This window comes from Falco naumanni, chromosome 11 (assembly GCF_017639655.2).
Source record: "Falco naumanni isolate bFalNau1 chromosome 11, bFalNau1.pat, whole genome shotgun sequence".
Taxonomy (NCBI): domain Eukaryota; kingdom Metazoa; phylum Chordata; class Aves; order Falconiformes; family Falconidae; genus Falco; species Falco naumanni.
In genome coordinates, this window is record NC_054064.1 from 350,389 (window position 1) to 373,150 (window position 22,762).

At 40.9% G+C, this 22,762-nt stretch overlaps 1 protein-coding gene and 2 pseudogenes across 4 annotated transcripts in view; all 3 read left to right on the forward strand.

Moving 5' to 3' along the window:
- KIF14 (kinesin family member 14) overlaps window positions 1-19,098 on the forward strand; it is a 48,581-nt gene extending 29,483 nt beyond the window's left edge. For 3 of the 4 annotated variants that reach the window (XM_040611328.1, XM_040611327.1, XM_040611326.1), the window contains exons 28-30: window positions 580-654; window positions 1,258-1,393; window positions 1,540-2,177. In XM_040611328.1, the coding sequence (XP_040467262.1) occupies window positions 580-654; window positions 1,258-1,393; window positions 1,540-1,931 (603 nt within the window). In that variant the 3' untranslated portion in view covers window positions 1,932-2,177. Of the gene's footprint in view, window positions 1-579; window positions 655-1,257; window positions 1,394-1,539; window positions 2,178-19,016 lie in introns of those variants that run through there. The other variant, XM_040611329.1, reaches the window with a different exon arrangement.
- Window positions 3,750-4,776, forward strand: LOC121095915 (annotated as a pseudogene).
- Window positions 13,261-14,179, forward strand: LOC121095916 (annotated as a pseudogene).
- Window positions 19,099-22,762: the final 3,664 nt, after the last annotated feature.

The window sequence follows — 22,762 nt, forward strand, 5'->3', positions numbered from 1 at the left end:
AAAGCAAAATTTTCTTCTTATTCTGGCTTTCACTGTTGTTACTCTTAATCCTACAGATAATAGTGAAACTGTCCAATATCTTTTATGTTCCTCTCTGCTTGCTTAACTCCCAAATGCTTCATGTCTCCAGCAAAAGGAATTGAGCAGTCTGTTTGTTTGCAGCAGATTCCTATATATCTGCAGGATTCCCATATATGCTTGTCGCTGGTGGAACCGATGTGAAGTCGGGGAGGAAACACTGGAATATTAACTAAAAGATTACCCCTGCCGCCTAGAATAACAGTGATAAAAAAAAAAAAATAAATTACAGGACAGTCTTTCTCTTAGCAAATACTTAAATGTGCTCACTCGATCCATATTAAGGGGTTAAATATAACCATGCAGATATAGTTAACAATATTTTCTACAAGTTAACATTTTATTTGAAAAATTGCATGTTAAGTTGCAGAAAACATTACTTCTGCTTTTGAGTATTTTCTCATTAGTATGCCAGTGTTCATTGTTCTCCTTCTAAACTATGAATGTACTTTTACTTTGTCTTGATTCAAGTGCACAATATAATTAAATGTTTCTTTGTAGATTCAAAATCGAATAAAGGATAGTGTTGTGGCATTGGCCAGATTCCTTGAAAGTAACATCTCTTATTGCAGAAAGGTAAGAGAAACGTTTCACAAAGTGTGCGCTTTGAGTCTACAGTTTAAATGTAAAGGATGTATTTAACAAAGAAGAGAATCGAAACTACCTTCTGTATATTTACAATTGCATGATAATACTTCATGTCTCAGTGGCATTCATGTGTGTGGAATGCTAACTATTCTGGCTACTACATTTTTGCTTAAAACTATGTGATTTTAATTTTATTTGAAGTATTTTTGGCAGTACTTTTGTCTCTCTCCTTTTTGTGATCATAATGAACAGCCTAACCACCCATTTTAAGTTGGAAGCCTCAAGTTCAGTAAAGCTAGTGTAATTGTGTTATAACTATTGTAATAGTTTATGTTTTAATTAAAAGCCAGGATACATGATTTAATATATCTCCTAAGAGCCAAACCTTTTCTGGATTTTACAATTCTGTTTGCTCTTTTTGGTCAACAATCTGCATTTCTTTTCGGAGCATCTTAAGTTTTGTGCCTTGGCATTGCTTTCATTTTGTATTTCAGCATTAGCCTGTTTTATGACACTGAATCCATAATAGGCATGTTTAATAGTTAATATACTGTCAGGTATTTGATTCCTTTAAAATTGTTCTTAATACAGAAAGAAATACAGTCTGAAATACCACAAGAATGTCTGTATCAAGAAATAAAGAAAAGCACTAACAATGCTGCAAAATACTTGGAGTTGGAGCAGTGCCTTGCTGAAGTCTGTGAAATTGTTTCTTCTACATTACAAGGTATGTAGCTGGGTTCGTACCTGTCTTGGTAGTAACCTGTGGACTACAGGAGAGTAGTCCTACTGTAAAGGAAGAGGGAGGGAGGGTTACTTGCTCTTTCTTTGCAAAATGCTGCATTTGATTCTTCTTGCTTTTGTTTTTCATAGGGTCGTACAGAAGCGCAAGCCCTCTCAGGAGCTTTGCAGAAAAGATTTGTGTCATAGCTGGATATTTTAACAACTATTTCAGTTTATTTGCCTTCTCTTCTACTTCTGCAAGCAATCCTATCCAGAAAATACCCATGCCTTTTATGAACTTGGATGAATTAGACTCTCTGGTTGATTCCCTTATTCTGAATTTTGAACTTGAACAAGGACAGGCATCGCTGAAATCTCAAATTATTTGTAATGAAACTGCTGAGGGTCAAGGAGGACAGGCTGAGACAGGTGAAGTTGGAATCCCCTTCTGTTTACAAGCAAATTCAAAACACGCACACAAACTCCAGTCTTTACCTCCATTTCCTGCTGAGCTTTCACCTAGTAGGATACACTGGGTATAAAATGATATTAACAAGAAATTCAGGCAAGCCCTTTCCCTTTACGTGAAGGGGAAGTGACATATCACAAAAAGCTACCATTCATTGCTAATATTATTAGTAAGTTATACAAAAGCAAATGACATGATTCTATAAGTACCCTAAATTTCACAAGACAAACTGGAATTCCTTAAGGGACTGTTAGGCTTGAAAACAAAAGGCACTATATTTTAATAAAAGTCTATTATTACTTAAGCCTATAAGACATAAATTAATGTAATAAGTAAAAAAATATTTCAGATAATATGAATGGAGAAATTAAAAACTGTTGGGGAATAGCTAGGAAACACAGTAAACACTTGATAAGACAATTGCATCTCTTAATATTAAACCTTTAATTTAGGACACTTGCATAACAGTAGAAGGAGATTCCTTTGAAGAGCATTCATAATATACATTTGTTGCATACAGTTAGACAAGAAGACCTGCCTTCCTGTCTTAGACACTTGAAAGGCAGATGATGTGGGTACCAAGTATTTTCTTGACATTGTTGCTTCACCTCTGCTGCATTATAATCTAGTAGTTTTACTGCAACTTTGAAGTGGGTTTTATGCCTTTCATTTTTTAAATGCCAACCTATTTTTTTTTTTATTTGTATGAAGAAAACCCTCTATTTCTGTAGGGGAAAATACAAAAGATTGTAAAAGTACAAAAACTGTGAGAGATAGTAAAATACTTTATAACCTTATTTGGTGAATGCTTTTTAAAGTGGTTTTGTAGTCCACTGAAAAATCTGGACTTAAGGTATCAGTGACGGTGCTCTTCAACTCTATTGAAGTAAGTTTGCATTGAGTGTTGTTGCTAGTGGATTATTTTTTTTTTTTTGATTGATTTGTGCTATTGAGCTATGCTCAAATCACTTTCGGTACTATTTAATGTGGATGTGAAGCATAGCTCTTTCTAAACAATATATGTCATCCTATGAGGCTGTAGAGAACTTTCCCAATTAGCTTCTTCCTTGTACTGAACCAGTAACCCCCACACGTTTTTCTTGAGACTAGTATAACTTAGTATTTTGTCTTGTAACGCAGTCCTGCTATCAGAAATATTAAATAATTTTTACTGCAGCTAATAATTTCCTTCTCACATGAGATGTGATGTTGCTTAATCACTTTCCTACTGTAAAGACCTTTACACGTCTGGTCACGGCTTAACAAAATATGTTCAGTTGTTTGGGTTTTCATGCTTTAAAAGTGAAGAGAAACTTAGTATATTTTGACCTTACAGAAGGAGAATCCATATTAGTATCAGGCTTCAGTGTAGAATACGCCTTGGGTCCATTTGCCCTATTTTTCCCTAGCTGAATACGCAAATATTATACTAATAAACACACTTAATGCTATCTTATTCATCAACCCCAGCTCCCTTACCCCATCCCCAGAGCTATTCCCAATAATCCTTGCTACAAAACCCCTACTCCTCAGGTTTCTTATGAGTTCATGCCTCATATCCACAATTCCGCTATGACTAATTTACACACTTTCTCTGAAAAAACTTCCTACCACACGCTAGCGCTGGGTCTTTGACACACTAGCATGCCAATCTGCTACACAGGCCTCTCCCCCACTTAAAAACACACCTAAACATAAGAAAATGTGCCTGAACACCCAAGGGTTGCTATGATAAAGTGAACATAGAGGTACACCAACCCTCAATTAGGAAAGTAGGAATTGAACCTACACAGAAGAGCTCAAACACCTCCATACTCCCCTTATATTATTTCCTAGTAGGGTCAGCTAAGCAAAAGCTATCAGGCCCATACCCTAAAAATGATGGTTTAACCCCTTCCCCTACTAAATGAGCCCCCTCACAAAACTAATCTCCTCCTTAAGCCTGCTCCTAGGAACAACCATCACAATCTCAAGCAACCACTGAATAATAGCCTGAATGGGACTAGAAATCAACACTCTCACCATCATCCCCTTTATCTTAAAATCACACCACCCCCAAGCCATTGAAGCTACAATCAAGTACTTCCTAGTCCAAGCAACTGCCTCCACACTAGTTCTTCTTTCAAGCACAATTCACTGGGCAGTGAGATCTCACCCAACTAACCCACCCAGTTGCCTGCCTGTTATTAACAGTAGCAATCGCAATAAAACTAGGCCTGGCACCCTTCCACTTTTGGTTCCCAGAAGCCCCACAAGGTTCACCCATAACCACTGCCCTCCTCCTCTCCACAATAATCTTCCCTCCATCACCGTTCTCTTCCTAACAGCCCCCTCACTAAACCCGGCCTTACTAACAATCATGGCTATTGCATCTGCTGCTGTAGGGGGATGAATAGGGCTCAACCAAACACAAGTCCGAAAAATCCTAGCTTTCTCATCAATCACCCACTTAAGCTGAATGACCAGCATTCTCATATACAACCCTAAACTAACCGTCTATCTTTACTCCCTAATAACCACTACTGTCTTCCTCACCCTCAACACAACATCAAAACTATCAACAATAATACCATCTTGCACAAAAGTACCAGCACTAAACACATCTCTAATACTAGCACTATTATCCCTAGCTGGCCTGCCCCCCAATAACTGGCTTCTTACCCAAATGACTCATCATCCAGGAACTGAGTAAACAAGAAATATCCACAACAGCTGCCATCATTGCTATACTACCCCTACTAGGCCTATTCTTCTACCTACGCCTTGCATACTGCTCAACAATTGCACTTCCACCAAACATCACAAACTACATGAAACAGTGGTATACCGATAAACCCACAAGCACACCAATTGCCACCCTAACTTCCCTATCAGCCCTCCTCCTCCCCTTATCCCCCATAATCTTGACCATCACCTAAAAACTTAGGATAGCCCATCTAAACCAAAGGCCTTCAAAGCATTAAAAAAAGAGACTCTCTTAGTTTCTGCTAACACCACTAAGACCCGCAGGACATTAACCTGCATCTTCTGAATGCAACCCAGACACTCTAATTAAGCTAGGACCTTTCCCCCAACAAAACTAGACAAATGGGCCTCGTTCCCATGAACTCCTAGTTAGCAGCTAGAGGCTTAAACCAGCAAGCTTCTATCTACCAGGCTCTGGTACACTCTTAATGTACATCAATGAGCTTGCAACTCAACATGAACTTCACCACAGAGCCGATAAGAAGAGGAATTAAACCTCTGTAAAAAGGACTGCAGCCTAATGCCTAAACACTCAGCCATCTTACCTGTGACCTTCATTAACTGATGATTATTCTCAACAAGCCATAAAGACATTGGCACCTTATACCTTCTCTTTGGAGCATGAGCTGGCATAGTTGGCTCTGCCCTCAGCCTACTTATTTGTGCAGAGCTTGGCCAACCAGGGACCCTCTTAGGAGATGATAAAATCTACAACATAATTGTCACCGCCCACGCCTTTGTAATAATTTTCTTTATAGTAATACCCATTATAATCGGAGGCTTTGGAAACTGACTAGTCCCCCTCATAATTGGCGCCCCAGACATAGCATTTCCCTGCATAAACAACAAAAGCTTCTGACTCCTACTCCCATCCTTCCTCCTCCTCCTAGCCTTCTCCACAGTAGAAGCTGGAGTCGGTACGGGATGATCTGTGTATCCTCCCCTAGCAGGCAACTTAGCTCACGCTGGTGCTTCAGCAGACCTAGCCATCTTTTCCCTTCACTTGGCAGGTGTATCCTCCATCCTAGGAGCCATCAACGTTATCACAACAGCTATTAATATAAAACCTCCAGCCCTATCACAACACCAACCCCCCCTATTCGTATGATCCGTTCTTATCACTGCCATTCTTCTCTTAATTTCACTCTCAGTTCTCACCACCGGCATCACCATACTACTAACTGACCGAAACCTAAATACCACATTCTTCGACCCCGCTGGAAAGGGAGACCCCGTCCTATACCAACACTTGTTCTGTTTTTTTGGCTACCCAGAAGTCTACATCTTAATCCTTCCAGGCTTCAGAATCATTTCACACATAGTAGCGTATTATGCAGGCAAAAAAGAAATGTTCAGCTACATAGGAATCATTTGAGCCATGCTCTCAGTTGGATGAGAGCTTCTTCGTATGAGCCCATCACATACTCACAGTAGGAATAGACGTAGATGCCTGAGCATACTTCACCTCTGCCACCAGTATCATTGCCATCCCAACCGGCATCAAAGTTTTTAGCTGGCTAGCTACACTACACGGAGGCACCATCAAATGAGACCCACCAATACTATGAGCCCTAGGCTTCATCTTTCTCTTCACACTTGGAGGTCTAACAGGAATCGTACTAGCAAACTCTTCACTAGACATCGCCCTACACGACACATACTATGTAGTTGCTCACTTCCACTACATCCTCTCAATAGGAGCTGTATTTACAATCCTAGCTGGATTCACCCACTGATTCCCTCTTATTCACCGGATATGCACTACACCCCACATGAACAAAAGCCCATTTTTGAGTCATATTCACAGGTGTAAACCTAACATTCTTCCCCCAGCACTTACTAGGCCTAGCCGGTATACCATGACGCTACTCAGACTACCCTGCTGCTTACACCCTATGAAACACCCTATCCTCTATTGGCTCTCTAATCTCAATAACAGCCATAATCATACTAATATTCATTATTTGAGAGGCATTTGCAGCAAAATGAAAAGTCCTACAACCAGAACTAACCACTACCAACATTGAGTGAATCCATGGCTGCCCACCCCCCTATCACACTTTCGAAGAACCAGCCTTTATTCAAGTACAAGAAAGGAAGGAATCGAACCCTCACATGCTGGTTTTAAGCCAACTGCATTAAACCACTTATGCTTCTCTCTTATGGGATGTTAGTAAACCCATTACACAGATTTGTCAAGGCTGAATCACAGGCGAAACCCCTGTGCATCCCTACTATGGCCAACCAATCCCAATATGGATTCCGAGACACCTCCTCCCCCATCATAGAAGAACTTGTAGAATTCCACAACCATGCCCTAATAGTTGCGCTTGCAATCTGTAGCCTAGTTCTATATCTTTTAACACTCATACTAATAGAAAAACTATCCTCCAACACTGTAGATACACAAGAAGTAGAACTCATCTGAACAATCCTACCAGCCATCATTCCTTATCCTACTTGCCCTACCATCCCTACAAATACTCTATATAATAGACAAAATTGACGAACCTGACCTAACACTAGAAGCTATTGGACACCAATGATACTGAGCCTACGAATACACAGACTTCAAAGACCTAACATTTGACTCTTACATAATCCCAACAACAGAACTCCCACCAGGACACTTCTGACTACTAGAAGTTGACCACCGCATTGTAGTTCCAATAGAATCCCCCATCCACATTATCATTACTGCCAACAACGTACTCCACTCATGAGCCGTTCCATCCTTGGGAGTAAAAACTGATGCAATCCCAGGACGACTTAACCAAACATCCTTTATCACAACCCAGCCAGGTGTTTTCTACAGCCAATGCTTAGAAATCTGCTGAGCTAATCATAGCTACATACCAATTGTAGTAGAATCTACCTCCCTCGCCCACTTTGAGCACTGATCCTCACTCCTTTCATCCTAATAATTAAGAAGCTATGTATCAGCACTAGCCTTTTAAGCTAGAGAAAGAGGAAAAAGAGGAAAACTCACTCCTTAATGATATGCCCCAACTCAATCCCAACCCATGATTTCTAACAATACTAACCACCTGAATGATCTTTTCACTAATCATCTAACCTAAACTCCTAACATTTACCCCTACCCAGCACCCCTCCAATAAGACCCAAACTCTCGACAAAACTACCCCCTGACCCTGACCATGAACCTAAGCTTCTTTGACCAGTTCTCAGGCCCCTATCTTATAGGCATACCACGAGCCCTGCTCTCCACACTCTTCCCCGCCCTCCTGCTCCCCTTCCCTGGCACTCAATGAGTCAACAACCACTTCTCCGCCCTTCAATCATGATTTATTCAACTAATGACAAAACAACTAATAATACCTCTAAACAAAAAAGGCCATAAATGAGCACTAATTCTCACATCACTAATACTTCTCCTCCTCACAATCAGCCTATTAGGCCTACTACCATACACATTCACCCCCACTACCCAGCTATCCGCAAACATAGCACTAGCCTTCCCACTCTGACTTGCCAGTCTCCTCACAGGCCTACGAAATCAACCCACAATCTCCCTAGGACATCTCTTACCCGAAGGCACCCCCACCCCATTAATCCTCGCTTTAATTATAATTGAAACTACAAGCCTACTCATCTGCCCACTGGCCCTAGGAGTCAATCTCACAGCAAACCTCACAGCAGGACATTTGCTTATTCAACTCATCTCCACAGCTACCACCACCCTACTTCCCATCATAACAACAGTATCCATCCTAACCACATCAATCTACTCACCATACTAGAAGGAGCAGTAGCCATAATCCAGGCATATGTCTTCATTCTCCTCCTAAGCTTATATTTACAAGAAAACAACTAATGGCCCACTAAGCACACTCCTACCACATAGCAGACCCAAGCCCATGACTAATCTCTGGAGCCGCTGCCGCTCTTCTCACCACCTCAGGACTAGCCATGTGATTCTACTTCAACTCCCTCCAACTCCTAACCCTAGGCCTACTCTCTATAATCCTCATCATACTGCAACAATGATGAGCCATTATCTGAGAGAGCACATTCCAAGGCCACCATACACCCACAGTACAAAAAGGCCTACGATACAGAATAATCCTATTCATCACATCAGAAGTATTTTTCTTCCTGGGTTTCTTTTGAGCCTTCTTCCACTCAAGCCTAGCCCCCACACCAGAACTAGGAGGACAATGACCCCCAACAGGAATCAAACCCATAAACCCCATAGAAGTACCCCTACTTAACACAGCCATCCTCCTAGCATCTGGAGTCACTGTAATATGACCCCACCACAGCATTACAGAAGGAAACTGCAAACAAGCAATTCAGGCCCTCAGTCTAACCATCTTACTGGGAATCTATTTCACAGCCCTCCAAGCCATAGAATACTATGAAGCCCCATTCTCAATTGCTGATGGTGTATACGGCTCAACCTTCTTCATCGCTATGGGATTCCACGGCCTCCATGTAATCATTGGATCCTCCTTTCTCTCAGTCTGCCTCTTACGACTAATCAACTTCCATTTTACATCACTTTGGATTTGAAGTCGCAGCCTGATACTGGCACTTCGTAGATGTTATCTGATTATTCTTCTACGTAACTATTTACTGATGAGGATCCTGCTCTCCTAGTATATTAATTACAATTGACTTCCAACCTCTAAAATCTGGTATAACCCTAGAGGAGAGCAATAAACATAATCATCTTTATACTCACCCTATCTCTCACCCTAAGCATCATCCTAATCACCCTGAATTTTTGACTCGCCCAAATAACCCCAGACTCAGAAAAACTATCCCTGTACGAATGTGGCTTTGACCACCTAGGATCAGCTTGACTGCCATTCTCCATCCGATTCTTCCTTAGCAGCAATCCTATTCCTTCTATTTGACCTAGAAATCACACTCCTTCTCCCCCTACCGTGGGCCACTCAACTACAGTCCCCCACCACCACTCTAACCTGAGCCCTCACAATCATTCTTCTACTCACACTAGGACTAATCTATGAATGACTACAAGGAGGCCTAGAATGAGCAGGATAAACAGAAAGTTAGTCTAACCGAGACAGTTGAATTTGACTCAACAGATCTTAGTCCTAACCTGTGACTTTCTCTATGCCACTTCTTCATCATCACTTCTACTCAGCCTTTACCCTAAGTAGCCTATGACTAGCTTTCCACTGCACTCACCTAATTTCTGCCCTACTATGTTTAGAAAGCCTAATACTATCCATATACATTGCCCTCTCAACTCTACCCATTGAAAACCAAACAACATCATTCACCCTCATACATTATATCATACATTATATCATAACGTTCACCCTCATACTGACATTTTCAGCCTGCAAAGCTGGCACAGGCCTAGCAGCACTAGTAGCCTCAACATGTACTCATGGCTCTGACCACCTACACAACCTAAACCTCCTACAATGTTAAAATCTTACTCCCAACCCTCCTACTACTCCCAACGGCCCTCCTATCTCCAACAAAATCCTTACGAATCAATACCATAACCCAACGACTCTTAATCGCCCTCCTCAGCTTACAGTGACTCCTCGCAACCTACTACCCCAACAAAGCCCTAACCCAATGAACAGGCATTGACCAAATTTCCTCCCCTCTCCTTGCTCTTACTTGCTGACTCCTGCCCCTTATAATCTTAGCCTCTCAAAATCATCTACAACATGAACCCACCTCACGAAAACGAATTTTCACTCTCACCCTAATCATCTCTCAACGTTTCAACATCCTAGCATTTTCAGCCACAGAACTAATACTGTTCTACTCCTCATTTGAAGCAACCTTAATTCCAACTCTGATCCTAATCACCCGCTGAGGAAACCAACCAGAATGCCTAAGCGCAGGCATTTACTTACTTTTCTACACCCTTATCAGCTCCCTACCACTACTAGTCGCAATCCTAAGCCTACACTTACAAGCCAGCACCCTTCACCTCATGATAATAAAGATAAATCACCTCACCCTGACCCACTCCTGAATGGGCCTCCTATCAACCATAGCCCTATTAATAGCCTTCATGGTGAAAGCACTCCTGTACAGCCTCCATCTATGACTCCCCAAAGCCCATGCAGAGGCTCCAATCGCAGGCTCTATATTTTTGCAGCTCTCCTCCTCAAACTAGGAGGATACGGCATTATATGAGTAACCCTCCTAATAAAACCCCTCCTAAACCACCTTTACTACCCATTTATTGCCCTAGCACTATGAGCATTAATAACCAGCTCAATCTGCCTACAACAAGTCGACCTAAAATCACTCATTGCCTACTCATCTGTAAGCCACATAGGCTTTGTCATCGCAGCTAGCATAATCCAAACCTCCTGATCATTTTCAGGAGCAATAATCCTCATAATCTCCCATGGCCTAACCTCCTCCATACTATTCTGCTAAGACAACACCAACTACGGATGCATACACAGCCGCATCCTCCTACTAATACGAGGCCCACAACCCCTTTTACCTTTAATAGCAACTTGATGATTAACAGCCAACCTCACAAACATAGCACTACTCCCAACCACAAACCTAACAGCAGAGTTAACTATCATAATTGCACTATTCAATTGATCCACCCCAACAATCCTTGTCATCGGAACAGCAACCCTACTAACCGCCTCATACTCCCTATTCCTTCTTCTCGGAACCCAACGAGGAACCACCCCCACCCATATCACCACCCTCCAAAATTCAAGTAGGCAGGAACAACTCTTAAAAACCTTCCACATTCTCCACTTACTCCTCCTTATCTTAAACCCAAGCCTAATCTCTGGAATGCCCTAATACAAGCATAGTTTAAACCCAAACAGTAGACTGCGATCCTAGGAATAGAAGTTAAACCCTTCTTGCTTGCCAAGGGGAGGTTCAACCAACAAGAACTGCTAATTCTTGCAGCTGAGTCTAAAATCTCAGCCCCCTTGATTTTAAAGGATAACAGTAATCCATTGGTTTTAGGAGCCACCCACCTTGGCACAAATCCAAGTAAAAGCAATGGAGACCTCACTACTCCTCAATACCTCCAATAGTCCTCACTTTCACAACCATTTTCACCCCTATAATCCTACCTCTTCTAACAAAGAACCTTAAAAACTCCCCAACCACCACCACCCGTGCCATTAAAGCAGCATTCCTAATTAGCCTTGTGCCAATGACACTCTTCATATACCCAAACATAGAAAGCATTACCTCATGCTGAGAATGAAAATTCACCACAAACTTTAAAATTCCAATCAGCCTCAAAATAGACCAATACACAATAATTTTCTTCCCCATTGCACTATTTGTAACCTGATCTATCATACAATTCGCAACATGATACATAGCCTAAGAACTGAACATTACAAAATTCTTCTCCTACCTCTCTACATTTTTAACTGCCATATTAACCCTAACCATCGCCAACTATATATTCCTATTATTTATCAGCTGAGAAGGAGTAGAAATTAGATCCTTTCTCCTAATCGGCTGATGACACGGCTGAGCAGAAGCCAATACAGCTGCCCTTCAAGCCGTACTCTATAACCCAGTCAGAGACATTGGCCTCATCCTAAGCATAGCATGAAGTGCATCCACCCTAAACACCTGAGAATTTCAACAAGCCTTCTCTTCCACATGCGCCCCAACACTTCCACTACTAGGCCTAACCCTAGCAGCCACAGGAACATCAGTCCAATTCAGACTACACGCCTGACTCCCAGCAGTCATAGAAGGCCCCACTCCTGTCTCTGCCCTACTACACTCCATAGTAGTAGTGGAATTTTCCTTCTTACTCATACCCACCCAATATTCTCCAACAACCAAACTGCCCTAACCCTATGCCTATGTCTAGGGGCACTATCCACACTATTTGCTGCCACATGCTCCCTAACCCAAAATGACATTAAAAAAAATTATTGCATTCTCTACATCCAGCCAATTAGGACTAATAATAGTCACCATTGGACTAAACCTACCCCAACTAGCCGTCTCCCACATCTCAATACATGCATTCTTTAAAGCTATATTATTCCTCTGTTCAGGCTCAATCACCCACAACCTAAATGGAGAACAAGACATTCAAAAGATAGGCGGCCTACAAAAAATACTCCCAACAACCACATCCTGCCTAACCATTGGCAACTAGCACTAATAGGGACTTCGTTCCTAGCAGGATTCTACTCAAAAGACCTCATTATTGAAAACCTAAATGCTTCCTACGTAAACACATGAGCACTAACCCTGACACTTCTAGCTACGGCCTTTACGGCAACCTACAGCCTCTGCATAACCACCCTTGTCCAAACAGGATTTACTGGAATTCCCCCAACAACACCAAATAATGAAAACAACCCAACAATCACCACCCCTATCCTACGTCTAGCCTTAGGCACCATTATATCGGGCCTACTCATCACATCCTACATTGTCCCCACAAAAACCCCAACAATAACTATACCAACCCTTACAAAAAATGCAGCCGTCCTAGTCACAATCCTAGGCATCATTCTAGCACTTGAACTCTCAAACATAGCACATACCTTAACTTACCCCAAACCAAACACCTACTCAAATTTCTCCCTTAACCTAGGATACTTCAATCTACTAACACGCTGTCCTAACTCCACAAACCTGCTAAACAGCGGACAAAAATTCACCCTTCACCTAATTGACCTCTACTGATATAAAAAAATGGGCCCCGGAAGACTTGCCGACCTACAACGCACAGCCACAAAAACCTCAACAACTCTACACACCAGACTAATCAAAACATACCTGGGATCCTTCGCCCTATCAACCCTCATCATCCTATTAACACTCTAAAAGAAAAACTAATGGCCTCCAACATCCGAAAGTCGCACCCCTTACTAAAAATAATCAACAATTTCGTAATCGACCTCCCCACCCCCTCCAACATCTCTGCCTGATGGAATTTTGGATCCCTGCTAGGAATCTGCTTGGCCACTCAAATCCTAACAGGCCTATTACTAGCTATACACTACACTGCAGACACAACCTTAGCCTTCTCATCCATTGCCCACAGATGCCGAAACATACAATACGGCTGACTGATCCGCAACCTACACACCAATGGAGCCTCACTCTTTTTCATCTGCATCTACCTACACATCGGACGAAGCATCTATTACGGCTTCTACCTGTATAAAGGAACTTGAAACACAAGCATCATCCTTCTACTTACCCTAATAGCAACAGCCTTCATAGGCTATGTCCTACCCTGAGGACAAATATCATTCTGAGGGGCCACAGTCATCACCAACCTATCCTCAGCCATCCCCTTACATCAGCCAAACCCTTGTCGAATGGGCCTGAGGAGGCTTTTCAGTAGACAACCCAACACTAACATGATTCTTTGCCCTACACTTCCTCCTACCATTCCTAATCGCAGGGTTTACCATAATCCATCTTACCTTCCTCGATGAATCAGGCTCAAATAACCCCCTAGGAATTACATCAAACTGTGACAAAATCCCATTCCACCCCTACTTCTCAAAAGACATTCTAGGATTTATGCTCATACACCTTCCCCTAATAACCCTAGCTTTACGTTACTAGCTTCAAGACCATTCTTTCCCCCTACACCCCTAGCACAACTTGCTCTTTTGCACCTCTGGTTCCTCTGTCAGGGCCATAACTTGTCTATTCCCTTAATCTTGCTCTTCAACAAGCCATCTGGTTTGCTATTTATCAACTGTTCAGTTCGTGATTGCGACATTTCACCTTTTTGGTGCCTTTGGTTCTCTTTTTTTTTGGGAAATCGTCACAGGTTCCCCTTCTGGGTGCAATGGGTGAATACAATCTAGGTCTGAGCATCGCTGGGCTCCAGACGATTACTCACTTTCAAGGACTGCTGAATGAGACGGTTTGCGTATCTGGGGAATCAACCTTACACTGATGCACTTGATATTCCATTCATTTTATGTTACCTCCACTTCACTGACGTATACCAATATATATGAATGCTTATTGGACATGCACTATTAACTCCTCTCATGTTCCTTTATCTTTCTAAGCAACACCAATAAATTCCTAACCATTCTACCAGCATACCATACCCACATTTTCACCATATCTTTCCATCATTTTTTTTCCATTTCCAATTTCACATACTTGTGGTACTAAAATCACTTTAATAATAACACCCACCCCATCATCCACTTTTTGTATTGAATTCTTCCCAAAATTATTCCTTTCCCCCTACCTCCACCTCAGAAAAAGAGGGCTCAAACCTCCATCACCAACTCCCACAGCTGGCATTTTTTATTAATGGAAACTGAAACTTTCCACCCAAAACCTAAACTGCCCAGATCGCCCCACAAGATAGCCCCCATACAAGCTCCAACACTACAAAGCAAGCAACAACCCCCAACCTGCAACCAAAAACATCCCAACCCCACATAAATAAAACATAGTCACCCCACTAAAATCCAAGCAAACAGAAAACACATCTCCACTGTCAACAGTATTCACCTCAAACCCCCAACAACCAATACCACCACCACCAACTACAATCCCCATAATTAACACCAAAACAAACCTCACACCGTACCCTGCCATATGCCAATCCCCTCAAGCCTCAGGAAAAGGATCTGCCACCCACCAGTGCTATGGAATAAACAAAACCCACCAACATCTCCCCCCCAGATAAACCATAAACAACATCAATGAGATAAAAGAAACCCCTGAACTCATCAACCACCCACACCCAGCAACAGACCCTAACACTAACCCAACAACCCCATAATAAGGAGATGGATTAGATGCAACCACCAATGCCCCCAAAACAAAACACCCCCCTAAAAAACCTGTTGCAGAATGGCTGTGTGATCACGGCCATGACTCCCTTAAAGATCTTTGTGAAACAAAGTTAGCGTAAGTTAGCTGAAGCAGGCCTTGCAGCTGTGCTGAGGCATGCTGATAAGGAAGCTGAGAAAGGCACTGACCTTGTGCCTAATGTTGTAAATAACTTTGAGGAATTCGCGTAGACAAGCGAGAAAAAAATATATGTAGCTAGCTATCCACAGAAACCGCAAGTAGGAGGACGTATGAACATGTAACCCTTTAGAGCTTAGCCAATCAGCAGATGACTTGTAGGCATAATTAACTGGAACTGTATATAAGACATAATCGCGCCGTAATAAATCGAAGCTTGCTTTATCACTCACATTGAGTTGGCTGCTTGCTTCCCCTCGCTCGTCGCAAAACCCCACAAAATAAGTCATGAGTATTCTCGCCTGGCATCTATCCAGGACCTACAGCAGGGGTCCTCAAACTTTTTAAACAGGGGGCCGGCACATGGATGAAGTGGCAGCCAGTCATCTGCGGCTGTTTGGTTCCCCCCCCCAACCCCTGGTGGGGGGGGGGGGCAGGGGGAGGTCTGTAAATACTGGGGGCCGGATTGAGAACCCTGAGGGGCTGTATCTGGCCTGCGGGCGTAGTTTGAGGACCCCTGACCTACAGCTTGAAAAACTGTTGTTGTACAATTCAACCACGAGAACCTAACACACAGACCCTACCAATAACAACCACCCCAAGTATAACTCAATCAATGTGAACATTACACAGCCCCCAACAACCTTCATAAAGACACTAAATGAAACAACCCACATGCTCACACATACCCCCCCATCCACACTTCTCAACAACTACACCACCACACCTTATACATCTTCACCACAAACCCCATCAAACACCCCAACACTGAAGTCACATTAACTAAACCACACTCCTACTCCCAAATAAAAAGTTTCCCCCACATGTAAAAAGTGTTTTTTGTAGCCCACAAGTGGAACAAAATGACTTTAACTGTGTTTCTTTCCTCTATTAGGAAAGTGCTAATATACTTCATAGTGCACACTTAGAGGCTGAATGTTCATGAACTAGTCTGCACTATTAATGTCAGAATACACAATCCCTTGCAATTTCTGCTAATAAATAATAGTCATGTTATGTTAAGTCCCCATTGCAACATATGTGTGAGTGACTGATGTTCTACCTGCTCAGGTGATTAATCATGTTTGTTTCTGTTCTTGTATTTAAGGAGAAGCATTGCTCAGAAAACATCTGTTGGGTTTTTTTATGCGTGTTTTTATGAGAATATTTTGCCCATGTTGTTTTCTCTTTCTAAAACTGAAAGACAAGATTTTCACAAACTTGGAGCTCAAACTGACTTTGATTTTTAGCCTTTCTGAAACTCAGGAGAGAGACCATGCAAACAAATGGGTTTTAGCTGAGGTATCGGATGGGCAACCTTAATCATAGCAAATTTAGCTTTGCAGGATGAGTGAAAATGTTGTCAATAGCTTCCAGCTGCTTGGTTGGGGCTGTTTTTGTTTTTTGTGGGTTTTTTCCCCTCCATGCTAACTAACCATGTCTAATCAGTCAACTAAGCAGTCTCTCTCTTACTCCCATTATTAATACTATATTCACGTTTTAGAGTAATACTTTAACAAAGTCTAATTCTGCTAGTATTTTCTTCAGCTTGGTGTCCTTGTTACAGTTATACATCATTGAAGTACTTCAGTCTTACAATATATACAGTGACCATACATCATCAGAGTGAGCTAGTGCTCTCATAACATACTGCATTAATACATCAACAAGCCTCGCTGAGACTCCAGTAATCTATTGGTGTAATATGCTGTAAGGTATATTTATAACTATAGGCTAGTCTATCTCTAAATTATGAATGTCAAAGAATTGGGATCATAGCAGGCAGGTTTTGGGGACGGATTGATTTGAACGGTACTAGGTTTTTTTATTAGTGTTTTTTTTTACTAGTCTTTCCAAGGAGCTGGGTATGTGTTAGGGCCAAGTCAGCAGCAGTCAGACATGGCTGGACACAGCACCTGCATCACCTGCTAGGCATAGTGGTGAGACGGCTGTGCAGTGCAGTCCAGGTATTTTCATCACCCTGCATTTTTGCAGATCTGACTAAAGTTGGGGTCTGGATAGTTTCTGGCAGGTAATGGCAAGACACAGAAGAATATTCTTGTGATGGTACCTTTGGAGTTTCTTCTAAACCATAAACTAAAGCAGACACCAAACCAGTGGAATTTAAGTAGAGTTTTTACTCATAGTATGTCACAAAGTTAGTTAATTTTGCAGGAATATGTATTGGTGTTGTATATTTCTCTGCTGTAAGGGTTGAGATAGGAGTGGGATCACAACCAGTATTTATTAAAACACCTTTTTATTAACTGTTAATAGAATTAAGATACATACTTGTAGCAGATAGCTGTTCAGGCAGCACACTCACTCGCTCCTTCACACTTTAATTGCACCCACACATAAAAATCACCCATAACTACAAGGTTGCAGCAACAACTGTGAGCTGCTGCCTGAAGTGGAGGCTTATTCTGGCTTACCCACAAGACTCTGATGGGCTTAAGCCTCTCGGCATGTATGTGTCCTTGGCTAATGTTTTCTAGTTGCTATTTCTCCATCCACAGTCATAGGTACCAACAGAATCCATTCACACACACTTGCATGGACAGGGCTTTTATAGTTTTGGCTGAAACCTAGTCGTGATAGTAGCTGATGTCATGCTTTTTCTAAGAGCACTAAATTTGGTCTTGAAAGTTTTTCTCTTGGATTCTCAAATCTACAGTTTTCAGCTCTGTGTTGCTGAAACAGAGTGAACACTCAGGAGCATGCGTGGGGAAGGGAGTGGGAAGTGTTGTGAAGAAATGTTTAGATATCTGAATTGGATGTGTTATTTATTGAAGATATGGTTTTACATATGAAGTTACTTTGTTATATGTATTGATATAATCTACAGTTTGTGGGCTGTTTATTGTGGTGTTGTGTTTTGCGGTTGGTGTTGTTTGTTTTTTTACTGTAACGTCCTTATTTCTTCAGGAAAATCTTTGGTCAGATTTCAGGTAAAAAGTGATTACAACTTTATGTACTTGACCCGTGGATTTTATTGACTAACATGGAAGAAAGAGGGGGGCTTTTTTTTTAAATGTGAAGTGGGGTATTCAGACTTCTGCACCCTAGTTTCATTTGAAAATGCAAAACTAAGAAAAATCTAATAAATTCTCCTCATACTGTCACATAAATAAGTTAATAAGAAATAGTATTTTTTCAGTTCAATACTTAATTTGAAAAACAGTGCTGCATGAATAAAAATACATAGTGTTTCTGAGAGTATTGATCTGCTACTTTAGTGCTTTTGGTCATTCAGCCTCTAGTTTCATTTGTTTAATAGTAGAAAACAAGATTAAAATTACATGTTTTAACGTCACCCAGTATTAATGCATGAGGTAAATAACTGCACAAAAATATAATGTAAGTTGATTTTTATTGTGGCAATTGATAAAGCGGTGAGAGTCTAAGTGTGCGTAGGCATGAAACTGTTCTTTTTTATATATCTAATCAGGAATAAGAAACATCTTTATTTCAGGTGAAGGTAACAGTCCTGGGAGGAAGTATATCTTCAGAATATGAACACTGGATTTCTTGAGAATCCTTCAGACAATGTTAGCCCACCTTTATTGAGATATGCTGTATGTAAATGGATTTTTAGAAAAAAGTATATTCTAGCTATGCTTTTTAAAGAACACGTACCAATGTTAGAAATTAAGGGTAAGCGAACTCTTCTGGCACTCACTGACTCATGAGAATATTCTAGATGAAGAAAAACAACAAGCTGCAGCTTAGATTTAATTTGATCCAGTAATGGCATCTGCAGGCAGAAGAGGAGACCACATACGATTCACCTCTGCAAATACAAGCTATTACTTTTGGACAGGAAATTTCTCATTCTTTTTTTACTCTAATATACTGCAATTAGATGAGGCCAGTTGCTTTTGGATATTATGGAACTCTTCTGATTTCATGGTGAGGTGGGATTTTGGGTATTTTTTTTTTAAGTTTTAGGACAGCATTTTAATTCCCTCCTTAGCTTTTGGTAGGATCTCAGATTTTTATGCATTTTTCCCAAGGAAGGGTGTTTTGCTTATTTTTTTTTTTAAAGTCCTAATATTTTATTTTTCTATATTAAAAAAGCCATCTTTTTTTCTGCTCTTTTTAGAACTTGGAATCAGTGTATATAACAAGATTTGTTTCCCTGCCCTCTTCTGTTTGTCCTTGTTGTTGTCTTGTTGTCTTAGTATATTTATACTCACAATAGTGTATGGTTTCTAGAATAGGAGATGGTGTATATAATCTCATCAACATCCACGTAATTTGATTTTTGCAGTGAAAACAAGGACAAAACTTGAGAAAGAGTTCTCCTGAGATAATGCTTCATCAACAGCAAGCACCATAAACAATATAAAAAAAAATAATCAGGTATCTTTATCTGAGTTAATTTTTAAATACCTCAATTAAAGTAAGTCCAAGTAAACTGTAATCACAAAGACTTATGAGGAGTTGAGGGAAAGGAAGGAAAGTATCAGAAAAATTTATGGCAGTCATCTGTAATTAAAAAAACAAACCAATACCCACAAACAAACAACCACACCTACACACACCCCCCATTCATATGGAGTTAAACTATACTCGATGTCTTTAGTTCAGATTCCTTAAACCTACTGCAAGCATTACTTCATTAATTTTTACATAACTCTGGTAGCTTAATACTTCATTGGCTATTGTCTGAATAATTCAATTATTTTCTTATATAGGTATGTATAGTATAGAGACAAACTTCAAAGGTTAAAAAAGCCCAGACAAATTAACCATGACTGCTTTATGTTATTTAAAATATTTTAAAGCCTGGATTTGTTCAACCGTTATTTGTAGTGATATAAATAAATGTCAAACTACAAGTTGAAGTGCATTGTAACTGGTATGACGCTGGTCTCACAGCCTACCCAACTACTTGTATTATGTATTTGTATAAACCCCAAACTATATTAAGATGATATGTATGTTAATTAAGGTAGAAAACGCTTTTCTACCTCTCCCCCTAGTGTGCAAGCAACGGTATTGATAGATACTGTTCATGGAACGATGAGAAGCTGTGTTACTTGCTGATACGTTTCTACAAAATCGTGCACTCAGACATGAAGGTAGGTATATATGTAGCTAGCTAGATATGCATATACCTGTATAAGCATAGAAGGCACATTTACAAAACAGTAATGGTGCAAGAACCAGTCATTGATATGTAGTAAAGCTTATTTCCCAAAAACTGAAGAGTAATTTGTACTAGTTTGAACTCCCCAAAAGAAACAGGATGGCTAATGTTCTGTACATCTTTGCCATAGCAATAAGTTTCTTATACCTTTGTATTGTCTGGTTGTGTCGGTGAGTTTGGCTGCCTTCTAAGGGTTTGTTCAGGCCTTGGTATTGAGGTTTTAGAGAGTCTTTTGCATTTTTACTTTCAGCATGTGCATTCATTCATGTGAACACTTCTCCAGTTTTCTGTTAAAGCCTGCTGCTCTTTATTTCGACCATATATTTCTTACTCACCCCTGGTTCTGGGGAACCTGTTGTGCCCTATGTAGACTGTGAATTATGTGTACTAGAACAACCTGGTTTTGTAACTGCTGCGGTGGAAGTCTGAACCTCTGCTACGACTAGGTGCCGCTGCAGTAGCTTTTATCATGGTGTGCTGCATCGAGTTTATTGGTGGCTGGGGGGAATCTGAGTGTGCTTCTCTGCAACAAAATACTCACGCTGGCATTCTTCAGGCATTTAACATCTCAAAATGCAGATGGAGTTCAGATTTTTATTAAAATATAAAACTAATGATACAACATTTTTAAGAATTATGCTTTTCAGTATTTTTCATAGAATGGTTTGTGTTGGAAGGGACCTCTAAAATGCATCTAGTCCAATCCCCCCTGGAGTGAACAAGGTATGCAGAGCCCCGTCCAGCCTGACCTTGAAAGTTATTCTTCCAGGGGCAGAGCATCTACTACCTCTCTGGGCAACCTGTGCCAGTGTTTCACCACCTTCATCTTAAAAAAAACCAAACCAAAACAAAACAAAAAAACCCCAACAACAACAAAAAAACCCCCACCCAAAACAAAACAAACCAAAAAAAAACCCCAAACAAAACCAAAACCGAGTAAAGTTCAAAAGTAAATTGTCCTCTAGGTGTCCTAAATGCTTTCTAAAAGAATGCATGACCACAAGGCACTTTGTAAAGTCAGATGGCTGTGTGAAAAGAAAGAAACAAATGCTGCTTTTGAACTCCGGAGACACCTAGAACAGTAGATAGCAACGTTGATAAACAGGACTCAGTTTGCTGGTCTTCTGCCTTACCCCTCCCCTCTTCCCTTACAAGGAAATTCTTTCAGTTCTGCTTCTTACCTCTAAAATACCGAACTATGCTCTTAAAATAATTTTAAAATTTGATTAATGAAAGTAAAATCAGAAAAGCTTACATCAGTATTAGCTTAGCTGGCCTTCAGTTGTTGTTTGGTTATGAGCAGTAATATGCAAGTTTTCTCTCACAAACTTGGCTCTCATCTACATACTCGGTCACCTATGAGATGATTAAGTTAAGTGTGTATATAGTGTGTATATAAACTTTGAAGTTATGCTTACCCCGCACCAAGCATGTAACACAGTCTGAAAGGAAGTATGCAAAGGTGTTCATTCCTTTGCAGCCCGCCTCGTGCTGTGCAGCGCCGTGTTAGTCGTTCTGATTTCACTGGTTATGGGGAGAGGGGATCCAGGCTCCTACGTAAACATGCCTACAAAGTGCTATTCGGTAGCACTGTGAGGTTTGTGGTGTGTAACAAACAAGTGATAAGCAATGGGCTAACGCAATGAGGGTATGAGATAATTTTTTTCCTGTTTGCAAAAAAATTTTGTAAATATGTCTCTAAACGCTCACCTTAGACATCTGTAGCGAACACTGCAAGACTGAATCCATGCCGTTTCCACTGCTACTGCTGTCATGTTGGGAGTTACTCTAGCTTCATGTGACCTGGGGGATGCACAGAGTGTTCCAGACATAGCTTTTGTTCAATTGTGGACCCTTAAAATACTCCAGCAGCAAGAGCCTTTGCTGGTGTTCTGTGTTGGCGTGCTGCCATGTACCATGGCTATCTCGGGAGATAGTGGGGGTACTTCCCTGCTTAGTTCTACCATAAAATTAAATAAAATCTCCCACTGCCAGGGTTGGAGTAGATCTCTATCCAAAGCCATTTGTCACTTATTAACGCTTCTTTTATTATTTTCTTAGCTGTT